Source organism: Delphinus delphis, chromosome 17 (assembly GCF_949987515.2).
Source record: "Delphinus delphis chromosome 17, mDelDel1.2, whole genome shotgun sequence".
Classification (NCBI taxonomy): Eukaryota; Metazoa; Chordata; class Mammalia; order Artiodactyla; family Delphinidae; genus Delphinus; species Delphinus delphis.
In genome coordinates, this window is record NC_082699.1 from 42,175,524 (window position 1) to 42,191,538 (window position 16,015).

A 16,015-nucleotide genomic window follows, 5' to 3' on the forward strand; every position below is an offset into this window, starting at 1 on the left:
GTGGTGCAGTGGTTAAGAATCCGACTGACAATGCAGGGGACACAGGTTCAAGCCCTGGTCCAGGAAGATCCCACATGCTGCAGAGCAATTAAACCCGTGCGCCACAAATACTGAGCCTGTGTTCTAGAGCCCGCGAGCCACAACTACTGAAGCCCATGTGCCTAGAGCCTATGCTCCGCAACAAGAGAAGCCACCGTAATGAGAAGCCCACGCACCACAACAAAGAGTAGCCCCCGCTCGCCGCAAGTAGAGAAAGCCCGCACGCAGCAAGGAAGACCTAATGCAGCCAAAAATAAATAAATAAATAAATGGATATAGTGCTGAGAAACCTTAAAATCACAGATTGGTAAAAACTTTGTTAAAAATCCTATCAGTGGGAATTCCCCGGCAGTCCAGTGGTTAAGACTCCGTACTTTCATTGCCGAGGGCGAGGGTTCGATCCCTGGTTTCAGGGAACTAAGATCCCACAAGTCGCGAGGTGCGACCAAATAATAAATAAATAAATATCATTAAAAAAAAATCCTATCTGCGAGCATGGAGCATGCCACCCCTATACACAGCTGTTCCACATGGGTCATTTTTCAAAAAACTTCTGTGAACGGTTTTATTGAGGTATATTTGACATAAACTACAATATCTAAAGTATACAATTTGGTAAGTTTTGACATACATAAACCCATAAAACCCACAGACCCATAAAACCATAATAATAAAGATAACATAGCCATCACTCCCCAAAGTTTCCTTGTGCCCCTTTTAAACCCCTCCCTCCCACTGCTTCTTGGTCCCACTCCCCTCCCCAAGTCACCACTGATTTGCTGTCACTATAGATTAGTTTGCACTTTCTAGTTTTATACAAATGGAGTCATACAGTACATACTCTTTTTTTGCCTGGCTTCTTTCACCTTCTTTCACTCAGCGTAATTATGTTGAGATTCACCTATGTTGCTGCATGTATTTATGTCTGAGTGGTATTCCATTGTATGGGTCACTCTGACTCTCAGAATAAGCAGTTTTCATTCCCAACCCAGTTGCCTCCAGGAAAGAGGTTTCAGAAATGACGTTTTATATTTCTCTTAACTTTGCCATGTCCAAGGAATTAGGATTCTGAGTTTACTTAGGCCAGGCCTGATAGTAACTCTTTTAGACACAGCTTGCTTTGTCTTTCAAAGCATTCCTTCCTTTAAATTTTACCTAAACTTCATTCTGCTGCAAGTTAATAAACCTAACTTTGTGGGGCTACTGGTATGTTCCTGGTGAGCTTCATCAGGTGGGCTTTATCAAGTGACATGAATGTTCATGACCACATCAAATGCAAAACAGTAAACAGTGTATGACTCCATTTTTGTTCTTAAAATAAAAACTTAAAAAGATGACTACAAAGTTATATATGAAAAATGATTATACCTGTATTACCAAAATAAACATTTTATTTTTAAGATCAAAGGAGAGTCACGGAAAAAGAAAGATGACAGGATTTTACATAATCAATACTTGCTAGGCTGCCAAAAGAACAGGCAAACCCAGCTACTATTATTGTATAATAGCTTAATTCATAAATCCACAGGTGCTAACCTAGAATGGGCAGTGGAACTTCTTAGGAAAGTCATCATCCTTCATGTCTGTGGAACCAAAACATAAATGTAGAATGATAAATCTACTTTCATAAACATAAGTGGAATTTGGAACCTTTTAGAGATGAAGTAGTTCCAATGACATCTTCTAAGTTTTGGCCTTGTAATTTACACAACCTTTAATTATAAGTCTGTATAAAGCTTCGCAAGAGTAGCAGTTTATTTTTATTATTTACCAATTAAATAATCACCAATTATTTACTTTCTATTCTTTGAGAAAGCCTGTTTTTAGTTCACTTAAGACACTTGCTTACATGCTAATTATCATTTAATGATAAAACACCAGTTTCCTTACAGGGAAATGTAACTTGAAAACCCTACGGCAGCCCCGAATACCATCTTTGTAACTGAGATCTGAAAATTCATTTCTTACTAACGCTACCCAGATATGGTCAACACAGCAAAAAAAACCCCCAGAATTCTGCAAACTCCTTTTGTGATCTTGCCCAAAAGCTTAAAATAAAACGCAACAAGGAATCTACCTCTACATGTAAAACACAATCCAGTATGCCTCTTATTTCTTATTAAAGCTACAAACGAGTAGGAAAAGAATACTGCCCACGGGCTTTCCAACTTTTGAATTCTGGCGACTAATACCAGCGAGAGCAAGAGCGAAGGAGAGAAACCACGTAAAAGCGCCCTACCCAGGCAGGCAAATGGTAGACACGCAAGGTGGGTAAGTTGGCCGTGAAGAGACAAACCCAATTTGTGAACTAAACCTACGCGCTCAAAGAAGAGTGACCGGTTTCAGACTCGGCTGAGCCCACCTGGAAGCATCTAGTTTCCGGTGACCCAGGGAGAAAAAGCCGCTTCCACCCCGACACCACTACCAGAAACAGAATGGAGAAAAGAGAGCTACTAGGGCAATTTTGACCCAGACCCCGTGACCCGGTTCCTCACTCTTCGCCCTCTTCCACACCCCACAACCCCCAGGCTTCGCCGAGAGCCCCTCCCCTGGACTCATTCAAAGCGCCACGTCTCCTAGCTCCGGGCCACCAGCCATCCCGCAAAGACTTCCTCCGGTTAACCCCTCCCAGCCACCCGCCCAGAGTCACCGATCCCCAAGGCTCGGCGCCGCCACCAGGCCCGAAAGGGTCACCGCCAACTGCAGCCGCGGCGCGCTAGCTCTAACGGCTCCGGCCCCGCCCGACCTCGCCCGCGCCCACGTGACACCCCACGCCCCGCCCATCGGCGTCCACGTGACCCGCTGCCCTGCTCCTAGTCTACGCTCGCTGCGTGGATCGCGGCCGGAGGCGCCATTGTTCCGCCGAGGGAGGACAGCGGGGCCTGGCCCTGGCGCGGAGACGCCGCTTAGCGGCCGCCGCTGGAGACACTCCCTCCCGCCGCCCCCCTCCTCCTGGCGGCGGCGGAGTGAGGCTGACGGGGGGCACTGGGAGCCCCCTGTCCTCCTGGCGGCGGCAGCGGCCGATCCCCGGCTCCGGCGCGAGGGGCGGCCGCAATGCGCTCGGCCTGAGGCGGTCCGGCCTGGCCTTACCTTGCTTCCCTTGACTGTTCCACGGCGTCTCTGCGCCCCGGCGTCATTCTGCGAGTGCCCCTGACGGGAGGGAAGATGGCTACACGGAGCTGGCTGGACGAGCTGGCCCAGCAGGCCGAGGAGGGCTCAGCCCGGCTGCAGGAAATGCTCTCGGTCGGCCTAGGCTTTCTGCGCACCGAGTTGGGCCTCGACCTGGGGCTGGAGCCGAAACGGTACCCGGGCTGGGTGATCCTGGTGGGCATGGGCGCGCTCGGGCTCCTGCTGCTCTTCCTGCTCGGCTACGGCTGGGCCGCGGCTTGCGCCGGCGCCCGCAAGAAGCGGAGGAGCCCGCCTCGCAAGCGGGAGGAGGCGGCGGCCGCGCCGGGCCCGGCCGCTGACGACCTAGGCGTGCTGAAGAATCTCAGGAGCGAGGAGCAGAAGAAGAAGAACCGGAAGAAATTGCCGGAGAAGCCCAAAGTGAGTAGGGGAGGAGTGGCGGGAGAGTAGGGGCGAGGGGCCAGCGTGGAGCTCCTCGAGCTTGCGGGAGGCCAAACGCGAGCCGCCCCAGCCGGGAATGGAAAAGGAAAAGAGTGAGGTTAGTCGAGAGCCGGGACGCAGTCTCCCCAGGCGGAGGAGGTGATCGGTGGACACGTTTCTTGGAGAACGGTGGAAACTCAGGAAGCATGGGACCGGTGGGGAAGATGAGTGTAGAGGAAGGAAGTTAGACAGTGTGGGGTATGTTTAAATAGAAGCGCCCGGCGGTCAGGTCATTTTCGGGAACCTTGACCGCCGGAACGACATGCCAACGTCCCCGAGGCCTGCTGGGTCGGCTGCATGTGTGTGCGGAGGCTGATGGGACCTGACGGTGGGGAAGTTGTGGCAAGACTGCGCCGGGGAGGCAGAGCCTGGCTCAGGTCACACTGAGATGGGGAGATACGGCGGCCTGCAGACTCCGGGGCTGACTCCAGGCTTAAAGGTACCCAGGTCTGGACGCGCTTCCATTTTAGTTGGGACTGTTGAAGGGAGACGGTGGCCCCCTCTCATTCCGGTGCCTGTGGCAAGTGGAGGCCGGACCTGGAGCAAGGCAAGAGGGGGGTCTGTTTTCTCGGGTACTCGGGGCTCCGGGGCCCCCCGAGAGAGCGCTCAGGCTAGTTCGGCGGAGCGGTGTGGGCGTTTTGAAATAGAGTAAAGGGATGACAGAGCAGAAAGGCGCAGGCTGCGCGAGGCGTTCCGGCACCGATTTACCGGGCCACGTGTGGAAATGCAGAGAGCATCACAGCTGTTTTAGCATGCCTTCGCGTTTCATTTCTGCGGCCTTTATGGCCATTTCCCCGCGGTTCTCCCATTGGAACGTTCATGGTTTTATTCATTTAAAAAAGAAAGTACCGTGCAGTTGAACAGGGTATGGAGGGTGTGCAAAATGAGAAGCAGCTCCTAACCTATTTTTATAGCCACTGGATTTAGCTCTTCCCTTTTTCAGTACGATAAAGTACAATACTGTGTGACCTGCGCTCTGATTTTTGCTGGATACTGAGAAGTATACAGCGAGAGTTAAAGTCAGGCATGGAAACTAATACAGGAGACAGATTCAAAAATAATTCTAAAATTTTGTAGACTGACAGGTGCTGTAGAGGTGTGAGCAGTATAAATGAGGGTTGGAGAGTGGGAGACTATTTGCATTGGAGGCATTTAGGCAAGTTATTGGAGGAAGTGAGATGTGAGTTGAAGCTAAAGTAATGAGAGTATGGTTGGTAACAGTACAAAGGATAAGGTTGTAGTAGAGATGTGACAGGTCACAGTTACTGCATTATTAGGTCTAGATTAGACTTGCTGATTAAGAGGATGCAAGATACATGCAAGACCTGGAAAAGGATACAACTTTGTCAGTGTGAATACCACCTTAGGTTAGGAAAAGAGAAAATACAAGTGACTTGGAACATAGGTAATTATATTTAAACTTGTAGAGAGTATCAAGGATTACCAGAAAGTAATGTTATGGTGGAAATAAAGAACCTGGCTCCAAGACAGGAAAGAAGGTGATCTTGAAAAAAACACATACATAAATAAGCCTAGGACCAGTGTGGATGAAGCAGGGTGTGAAAATTTCAAAGCCCTGTTTGGGACGTCTGGAATTTCAGATAGACTTGGGTCAAGAGACAGGTGCTCCAAGAGCCCACATGAAGTGCATCACAACACTTGGATGACCCATCTGAAGAAGAAACACAGACAGGCTCCTTTGGAACTTGAGCTGTGAAATATGCTTATCAAACTTAGTACTTATTCCTTCTCCTTTTCATTTGAGTTAAGGAAAGGGGAATGAATAAATAAATCCAGTATTATCTTTGGGGAGTGGAGAATGGGAAGACTAACGGAGTGGTTGAATGTTAATCACGTGAGAAAACGTATTTGCCTACCTAATGGTAAAGTTGTGTTGGAGAAGTTCATCAGCACAAAACTGGCTTTCAAATGTTTTTGCAACCTACAGTGAAAACATTTTACATTGCAATACCCCCCACACATATATCAAACTATTCTATTTGTTTTTCTTTAATGATATTTGTGACCCACTAAATTGGTTTCATATTTGATTATGAAGCGTGACCCAAAGTTAGAAAAACACTGCTTTATAGGGTTAAGAAATATAAGCTTCCATTTATTTAGTTAGTACTCATATGGTTTGCACTGTGCTAAATATTTACTTGGGGAAAAGCAGGATACTGCTTGCAAATTGAAGGCAGTAAAAAGGAAAACAATATTCATATGTCTCACAGTGAAGGAAATACAAAAGTAAAAGCTTAGTTTTTCCCCAGGGAGCTGCTTATTCCAGTTGTGGAAAAAGATATCAGAAAACCCTAGTGTGGGCCCAGGTGGCCAGGAAAAACCTTATCACAGAATTTGACTTTGAAAGTGGGGAGGAGCAGGATAGTGGGAGAGACTGAAGAAACAGCAATGGCTCAGGGGAGGAAGACTTAACTCTGTCAGCCTGGCAGGAATTAGGACCTCTAAATTTGAGTAAGGCATTTAACCATGCTCCGATTAGCTTATCTTGTTTATAAATTGAAGATCTTAGTTGAGTTAAAACACTGCAGGATTCCTCAGCGTGTTAACCCTAACTACTTGCAATAGACTTACTTTGGGGGTTTTTTTGGTCGTGCCACACGGCCTGTGGGATCCTAGTTCCCTGACCAGGGATCCAACCAGCGTCCCCTGCATTCGAAGCATGGAGGCTTAACCACTGGAGCACTAGGGAAGTCCCTGCAATAGAGTTACTTCGAATGCTTGTTAAATGGTGTAGATTCCTGAGTCCTACTACATATCTTGTAAATTCAGAATCTGTGGAACTGGGTTCAGGGAATCTGCATTTTTAACAAGCTCCCTTGCCTATGAGTTTGAAAATCATTCCCTGCAATAGGGCCGTAAGATCCATAGTATAAGAGAGATTTCTAAATGGAGTCATGTTTAATCTTATGATCCATCTTTTATTACTACATCATTCTGATAAACATTTTAAGATATACTTAATTCTGATTCAAGTGGAATCAGTGATGTCAACTACTGCAGTTTTTTAAAAGGACATTCCATATTTGTTTAAATATTTTATTTTCGTCCTTTCAGTCCATCCTTTTTAGTTTTCTCTTAAATCATTCCAAATTTTACAACTCGAATTTTCAAAATTTGTTTCTAGTTGCCTTCTTTTATTTGTAGAATAGATGTTGTTTAGCTTTTTAAAATCTATTCATAAGCATTTTTTTTTAATTCTTATATCAGTTTGCTTTTTATCCCCTAATTTCTTGCCATAAGTTTTGGGGGGCATGAATTGCAGTTTGTTCCCCTGTTAAAAGTGAAGGGAGTGATGAAGGGGGCAGCACTTTTCACTGGGCTTAGCTCTTGGCATTTTTGGAAATCATTGTTTTCATACGTGTATTTTTCATGACACCTAGTTCATTGTGAGTGTTAAATAGGCACTCAGTAAATATTTTTTGCTTGACTTAATCTGTGCAGTGATATGGATGGATGTAAGATCTCAGATAACTGATCCTTAACAATTGTTGCTTTGAATTTCAACTGGAAGCAGGTAACCAAGATCATCGTCAAAGAAAACTCATTTTAGTGGACAAGTTTTTTTCATATTAGTTTAGGAATTTTCATAAAGATTTGCCATAGTGCGATTGTTAATATCTATAAGCTCAGTAAATAAAAGAGTAGTGTTTTGTCTTGTTTGCTACTGTATAACCTTGCACGGTGCTGGCAGTCAATAAGTAATTATTGAATGCATAATATAGTAAGATGTCCCACCAAAGTATTTATGCAACATACTCCTATTTTTCATGCCTAGTAAATTCCATGTGAGCCACCTTTTTATTTTTACAGTGGAAAATGGCTGTGTTTGCCTCATCTGGCTACAATTTTGTAAGGTCCATCTTTCTACAGCCAATAAATCATTCTAATAGTATGCTGTGTCTTTTGTAGTCATTACTTCTTTTCCAGTTTCACTGCCACTGCCCTGCTTTTGGACTTTATTACCTTTTGCTTAGGCTGTCCTAAGCATCCTAACTGGTTTTCCTGTTTCCAGTCCCTTTGTTGCCAATCCTTTCTACGCACTCATGCCAGCTAAATCTTTTAAAGCCCAGTTCTGATCATGTGACTTTCAAGTTCACATCTTTTCAGTAGTTCCTCAGCACCTGCTGAATAAGATCCAGTGACATGGCACTCAAGCCTTTTCATGATCTAACCCCATCTTAGATTTATCTCATACCATTACCCCTAAGACATTACCATTAGCTAGACGTCAGTGTCTCTTTATTCATATTATCTTTTTCTATTCATATTATTTTTTTCTAAAAGGCCTGTTTTTTCTGTATCTCTACCAATTTCTACCTATCCTTCAAGGCCCAGCTACATTGCTGCCTTTACTATAAAGCCTTCTCTAGCTCTCCAGCTAGAGTTAGTCTCTCTTTTTTTATGTTTATTTTATATTTTTTATGAGCTGAAACAAGAAGGCAGAGCATTGCCTGGGAATGTGCTTGTAGGATGACTCAGATCTTTTCACAGCTATGTGCATGCCCAAGAATGACAAGTATTGATTTTGGGGTTAGAAATAAATTTTAGTGAGTAAGCAAATTTCCAATATGGAATCTTCAGATAGTGGTGATCAACTGTTTATTTGCCTGTGTCTGTAACTGGACTATTCCTCTCATCTCCAAAACCTCATGTCTAGATGTACACTGAATTTCTTCAATTAGAAACCTGATGTTTGTCTCAAAAACTTTAACATCGCCAGAACAGGGCTTATAATTCCCTGCCCTCTCCCAGTCTTCCCCATTTCTATAAATGGTAAATGACTCTGCCATTCCTTCAGTCATACAAGCCAAAAATCTAAGAATCGTTCTTGGTTCTTCTCTTTTCCTTACCTCCTCATCTTCACCTCATATCCTAATCCTTCAGCAAGTACCATCAGTTTTATCTCCAAAACATATATTTAGTCCAGCTATTATCACCTTAACTCACTTGTACAGCAGTAGCTCCTGTTGGCTGCCCCCAGTGCTTCCTCGACACCCTAGTAAGGAGTCTTTTTAGAAACAAGTCACAGGGGCTTCCCTGGTGGCGCAGTGGTTGAGAGTCCGCCTGCCGATGCAGGGGACACGGGTTCGTGCCCTGGTCCGGGAAGAGCCCACATGCCGTGGAGCGGCTGGGCCCGTGAGCCATGGCCTCTGAGCCTGCGCGTCTGGAGCCTGTGCTCCGCAACGGGAGAGGCCACAACAGTGAGAGGCCCGTGTACTGCTAAAAAAAAAAAACCACAATCTTGTCTAAAACGAACATTTCAGTAGCTTTTGCATTTAAAATCTAAACTTCTTTCCTATATGGCCCAACACCTGCTCTTTTTCCTAAGCAGTTTTGAGTTGGTTTCCTCTCATTTGCTACCTTCACCTATAGTAATCTTTTTCAGTTCTTCAAACTCTCACAACCCAGTACCTTTACATGAGCTGTTATTAACACTTCTGGAACCATCTTGACCCCACTGTTCTAATCAGCCTTTAGATCTCACTTTTAAAACTCACCTTCCCAGAAAATGCTTTCCTGATCACCCTATTTGAAATAGGCATCCCCTTTTATTTTCTGTCTTAACCTCTTATATGTGTTTCCTTTATTGTAGTTTGTAAATTGTCTAGTAACTTATTCATTTACTTTTGCTCAGGGTCTTTTCTCTCCACTAGATTATAAGCCTTGATATGGGATAGCAAGCAGTGACTGGCATATAACAGCCTTTGATAATTATTTGTTAAACTAAATGCTGAATGAAGTATCTAAAATGACATCTCACTGTTTAGTTGAATAATCTAAACTGTTACGGGGCTAAATAAATTTGTCTTTTAAGATATTCTCAATAGAATTATGTCTTTTATTCATAGGTGGTAGTTTTGCCATGTCATCCCAGGTATTACTAAAGTTACGTGTCATCTACAGGGTTTTCTTTTTCCCTTTAAGTCACTAGTCCCCTTAGTTTTAACTCTTAGAAGAATACTCATTTGATTTAAAAATCTTGAGTGATAGGTAAAACAAACATTCCTGATTTTACCAAAAGGAATCTTGAGTTTCAGAGAGATTAAGTGACTTATTCAAGGTCATAGAGCAAAGGCATTTCAAAGGCAAAACAATATCCTGATTTCTAGTCTAAGAACTCACTGTTATTTCCATTATACCTCTCTGATTTTTTTTTAACCTCCCATTTTGATAGCATGTTCCAGGATATTATATTGCATTCAGAGAACAAATCTAATTTTCTCAGTGAATTACTTTATTGCTTTTAAATTTTACTTTTAGAATCAGAAGTTTCTGCTGAAAATTATAATGACCTTTACAGAATCTCCAGAATTTTGCCTCTATTTGTTTGGTTACATGACAGGACTTTTTCATCCTGTCATTTTCTTCTGCCAGAGGCCTTGCAGAAAAGACCTTCAATAGTTCTGACAGAAAAGACCTTAAATAGTCATGCTCATCTTAAATACCAAGAGCAGCAATAAACCCTCCGAACACTTGTTTTTGTTGCACTTTGGCTTTATTGAGGAATGTACTACTTCTCAAGGTTGTGAGAGCCTTGAAAACATTTTTAAATGATTGTTACTATTATTACTATTCAAACAAAATCATAGGATCTCTGTGAGGAGTTGGTGTTATCTGACCAGTTTTATTTGGCCGCGCCGCATGGCTTGTGGGATCCTAGTTCCCCGACCAGGGATTGAACCCGGCCCTTGGCAGTGAAAGCACCGAGTCCTAACCACTGGATCACCTGGGAATTCCTCTCCAGTTTTTAAATTTACTCTGTTTTCTTTCCAGCTATGCTAGTGGTTTTCAAACTGTTCCACAGAATGCCAGTATTCCAGAACGCATCCATCAGGATCTGAGAAAGAATTACGTGGATATGTGTCTGCTGTATCACCTGTAATCCTTATCTCAGTACCCATCTGACATAAAGCCTTGAAAACCAAAACTGTATTTACCGTTTCAGAAATCATCTTTAGAATAATTTGGCCATGTGATAGGTATTGAATGTCATCTCTCTAACCTATAAAAGTAGCCCTGAGCATCCCAGATGCAGTCAACAAAGAGATGTTTTGAAATCCCTGAAGAGGATTTAGTTTTGGCTAGCTGTTGAGAAGGCACAAGGATCTTTACCCTAAAGGAAATAACTCAGGATATATAGCAAGATTTTGCAAATTTGATTTATAGGCCATATTTGTAAGATTATCCTCTTAGTTTTTAGGAGTTTAAAATTGGAGGTGAATTTAAAAATAAGTTGGTAAATTACTGTGACTGAAGCTGTAGTTTATGTGTATGTTTAGTTTACGTAATTGATATGTGCACAACATTTGGCAGGAAAAAACACACAATTTGTGTTTTCACATAAATGACAAGAAATTATTCTATCTTGAATATGTATCAGCATTCTTCACAACTAAAACTAAGAAACTGACAAAGACTTAGTCTTGTCCGTTAAATGAGATAATGCATGTGCTTGGCACATGGCAAATACTTGGAAATTATTAGATCTATCAGCTAAAGATGATATCTCTTGAATTTCCATGATGTCTTGCCTTTATTTTTTTTTATCATGGACATAATATGTAGTCTTATGCTTCCTGTATGCTCAGTATAATTTCCAGCTAAGAAAATTAAGACTCCGGTGAAGTAGTAACTTGTCCAGGGTGATAGACATTTGGGATTCAACCGTGGTCTCAGCTTGCCTTCAAAACTCATACTCTTCTCCTTAAAGAGGCTGGGGAATGGGGCCGGGTGGAGGGCGGGGCGGGGGGAGGCAGAGTACATCTTTTGTCTGTTATTTTATGTGGACTTTTTTTTTTTTTTTTTTGCCGTACGTGGGCCCCTCACTGTTGTGGCCTCTCCGGTTGCGGAGCACAGGCTCCGGACGCGCAGGCTCAGCAGCCATGACTCACGGGCCCAGCCGCTCCGCGGCATGTGGGATCCTCCCGGACTGGGGCACGAACCCGTGTCCCTTGCATCGGCAGGCGGACTGTCAACCACTGTGCCACCAGGGAAGCCCTGTCTGTTATTTTAGTGTGTGCTATTGTATACCTGTGTTCTTCCTTTGCTTTGGTCGAAGCTTCTCAAGGGCAGGAATCGTGCCTCACTTGTCTTTGTTTCAAGGTTTTAAGGGTTCTGCATATTACTCTACTGAGTTCACTTACTGGATATTGAGTGAATGAACATGAATGATTATTGTGTAATTTTTTTAGAAAACAGTGAAACTGTAAGCAGCTTTTTAAAAAAGAAAGATAGTATGACATGTCTCTAGAGCAAGCCTGGACTATTTTTAGCCTCTGAGAGGATACATTTACTCATCATTTGTATTCTGTTAACTTCCCAAAAGAATTTGTGTCTGGAGCATTGGGCCCATTGGATACATGTACAGTTTGTTAGCTGTCTTGACCACCAGGACTTAACGTTTATTTTGAGCTTGCTAGTATGAAAAATGACTTGAGTGCTGGAACATGGGATGAGGTTATGGGTCATCATAGCTTTGGAGAGGAAAGGATATTGAAGGAGAGAAACTGTTTCTTGAGCAAGTAAAGTATGCTTCCACATGTTTTCTCATTTACTGTCACTTTAACAAGTTACATAAGACAAGTTACATATTTTCTTCATATTTACAGATGATGAAGTTGAGGGTTAAGTCAAGGAAAATGCTTAAAGTCACAGTGATTAAATATGGAAGTTGGGCCTTAATCCCAGGTTGTCCATTCCAAAGCCCGTAGTCTTTTCATATTTCACTTTTTTTTTTGGTAGTTAGTAGACTGCCCTTCTAGTTTCTAAACTTAAGAAGTGGACTTCCCTGGTGGTGCGGTGGTTAAGAATCCACCTGCCAGTGCAGGGAACATGGGTTCAGGAAGATCCCACATTTCACAGAGCAACTAAGCTCATGTGCCACAACTACTGAGCCTGCGCTCTAGAGCTCACAGGCCACAACTGTTGAGCCCACGAGCCACAGCTGCTGAGCCCGCAAGCCACAACTGCTGAAGCCCAGGCGCCTAGAGCCCATGCTCCGCAACAAGAGAAGCCACTGCAGTGAGAAGCCCACACACTGCAACAAAGAGTAGCCCCCACTTGCTGCAACTAGAGAAAGCCCACACGCAGCAATGAAGACCCAATACAGCCAAAACTAAATAAAATAATTTTTTTTTTTTTTTTTGCGGTACGCGGGCCCCTCACCGCTGTGGCCTCTACCATTGCGGAGCACAGGCTCCGGACGCGCAGGCTCAGTGGCCATGGCTCACGGGCCCAGCCGCTCCGCGGCATGTGGGATCCTCCCGGACCGGGACACGAACCCGTGTCCCCTGCATCAGCAGGTGGACTCTCAACCACTGCGCCACCAGGGAAGCCCCTAAAATAAATTTTTTTAAAAAATTAAAAAATAAATAAATAAACTTAAGAAGTTTCCAAGTAATTTGAAGTCATGGTTTTTCCATTTCGTAGCTAAAAATAAAATTTATATAACTAAGTGGAAATAGGATTCTAAATGCTTTCATTTTAGAAGTGTCAAATGTTAAACCTTGTATATGCTTACCTTAGCTATAGATTCTTCTGCAATTTAGAATCAGTTTAACAGATATATAAAGGCCACTCAAATGGAGTAGAAGTCTATTATTAAGCATATCTTCTTATTCTGAACCTTAAAACTCTCAGAGGGCAGATTCCTTTCATATGTCCTTGACCCTGAGGTCCCTATGTGATGCCTTGTACTTAATTACTTAATAAATGTTTATGAAATTAGTAAATTGGAGATTGACTAATGTGAAGAATTTTATTGAGTAGTTATCAAATAAGACCCTGTTCCCCTGCTGTGTGGCCCCCTCCTCCATTTTATTTTCCTGATTGTCAGCTAGGTGTCTTCATTCTGCCTTATCACCCTCCCAACACACACACACGTTCTTTTGTGAATGTATTTTTTAAAAGGATCTGGGATGGGAGTTGAGGGAATGTTTAATAACAAGGCTGACATGGCATTATCTACAAGTTTATCCATGTAAAGAATGATTATATCATTTTTCTGTTACTGGTTGATTTTCACCAAATTTGAAGGACATTTTGGGGTGGTCTAATTTAAAATATAGATTGCATGCTGTATATAAAATTAACTTTGGTTGGCCCTGGAGGGGAACACCTCAGAATTTTCCAGAGAATTTTAAACCGGGGTACAGCAAGAGGCCCATGTAATTCTAACCTGTAGAAACAGCACCATATATATTATAAAGTCTCTATGATCAGAGAAGATACTTTCATGTAAAACCCAGCATGGAAGTCATATTGGATTTGAAGTGTTAGTTTGCGATTAGTTCTTTTCACGTGAGCAGATCTACATAATATGCTTCCATTTAGGGATTTGCTAATTTAAATGTGGTTAATGCTTTACCAGGACAAGGCTTCCTTGACCAGCTAGTAGAGATCAGATTAGTGCTGTTGATAGGTAAGGAGAGGCACAACCATCAAAGTGTATCCTCTTTTCCTGCTACCTAAGAATGCTGTTGACTTTTCCCTTGGGATAGGGGGCTTATTATTTCATGGTGTCAGGCATTTGTGGGGAGCTGTTGGTGACTTACGGAACCCCAATAGTTATGAGACCTATATAAAGCCCAAAAGTTAGTGGAAAATTGGGAAATCTGCATAGGCCAGAGCTGCAGTTCTAGCCGCTACATAAGTTGTTGCAAAGAAGGAAGTAAAATTGGCACAGGTTGGAATGTGGGACCACCTTTGGCTTGCTGATCATTGCAGAGCCTATGAAATGGAGACTGAGTGTTCCTCTGCTGGTCACTGATTGAGGACTTCAGACTTTGTATATGTCCAGAAGGAAAGATTTTTTTCATCTTTCATTTGGGAGGCTCTATCAGCATTGTTTGCAGTTGTCTCAAAGGAATTGCATTGAACTTTTTAGCGGTTTTTAAGATAGTTTTTAACCACTTAATTTCACCTTTTTACAGTTACTATATAAATTAAAATGACTCAATTTAGTCATTTACATGAGTAAAATGGAGGTATCATATAAGTGACTATGATAGTTTGCTGAAGGGATTAGTTAAATGAAGTTTCATAGATGTGAGGCTTGTGAGCTGCCACGTGAAGAGAGGGAAACTGTGGACTTAGAGCTGTAAGATTGGTCAGTTGGAGTAAATCTTACATGGAAAGGTGAGGATGACCCCAGAAAATCAGAAAAAGTAAATTTGACTAGTCTGAAATAAGAAATGGCATACGAGAACTGACAAGTAAGATGGTGATACGGGAAAGTAGAATTAAATAAAGTTTTATGTTCCTGGTGTGGATATGGCTCTAAGCCCAAATTCCTTTCTGGGGTTTCTGACCTTTCTCAATGCATTGTCTCCTCCACCCCTCCCTGCCCCCCCATATACATAAACACAGAGAAATGAGAAGAGACAGCATTGTGGCAAAACAGCCCAGAGCAAAGAAAACCAAACCGAGAGTGAGGACACTTGGTTTCAACATTAGCTGTCTGACTTTACCAAGTTGCTTAAGACTCAGCATATTAAATTTGAGTTAATTAGGAATTTAATCAGCTAAAAGACAGCTTTTGTTTGGATTTTTCTGCCATAAATCTTTGGGAAGCCTGCAGATTGGGTTTTGGAATATTAATGGTTTCGCTTTCCAACTGCATATCCCTGATAATTTTGCACAAATGCAGGTAATGTCACATTAGAAAAACTTTGAACATTCATACTGTTTTTGTTACTATAACTCCGCTGTAATAAGTAATCTGGTGGAAATCTGTTCTGCAAGAAGTAGAAATAAAGCAATTTAAACTAGTATATTGATTTACTAACTTACTGTGTTGAATATGAGAAGAATGGGCAAGTGAAAAGTAGTAGTAAGATCCAGAAAGAAGAGGTTAGAAATACAGATACCTGGGAGATACCTGGGCCCTTTTCTTCAAAGTTCTGAATCTAAGTATATTTCTGGTGATGGGGCTCAGAAATGCTTCATTTAAAAAAAAAAAAAACCCAAACTGGTGATTCTGATTAAAAGCCAGAATTGGTGTTCAGAGACTTAATTCTACTCATGAACACCTCTAAGTGCTGTCATTTTATTTTGGGGTTGTTAGGAAAACTGAGGTAGCCTTTTTATGTGGCAGTGGGTTAGTAAAGCTTCTTAATCCTAGAATAGTAGAGCTATTAGATTGTAAGATTACAGGGGACATTAGCGATTATCTAATACAGAGACCAACAAACTGTGGTCCATGGACCAAATCTGGCCCTCCACCTGTGTTTGTAAAGTTTTTTGTAACACAGAGGTACTCATTCCTTTATATATCATCTATGGCTGCTTTTGTGCTACAGTAGCAGAGTTTTGTAGTTGCAACAGAGACTCCATAGCTCACAAAGCC

General features: G+C 42.6%; 1 protein-coding gene across 3 annotated transcripts in view; it reads left to right on the forward strand.

Annotated features, from left to right (window-relative positions):
- The first annotated feature begins 2,875 nt into the window (after nucleotides 1-2,875).
- MTDH (metadherin) overlaps nucleotides 2,876-16,015 on the forward strand; it is a 55,150-nt gene continuing 42,010 nt past the window's right edge. For all 3 annotated transcript variants that reach the window (XM_059994944.1, XM_059994945.1, XM_059994946.1), the window contains exon 1: nucleotides 2,876-3,585. In XM_059994944.1, coding sequence (XP_059850927.1) covers nucleotides 3,205-3,585 — 381 coding nt within the window. In that variant the 5' untranslated portion in view covers nucleotides 2,876-3,204. The remainder of the gene's footprint in view (nucleotides 3,586-16,015) is intronic.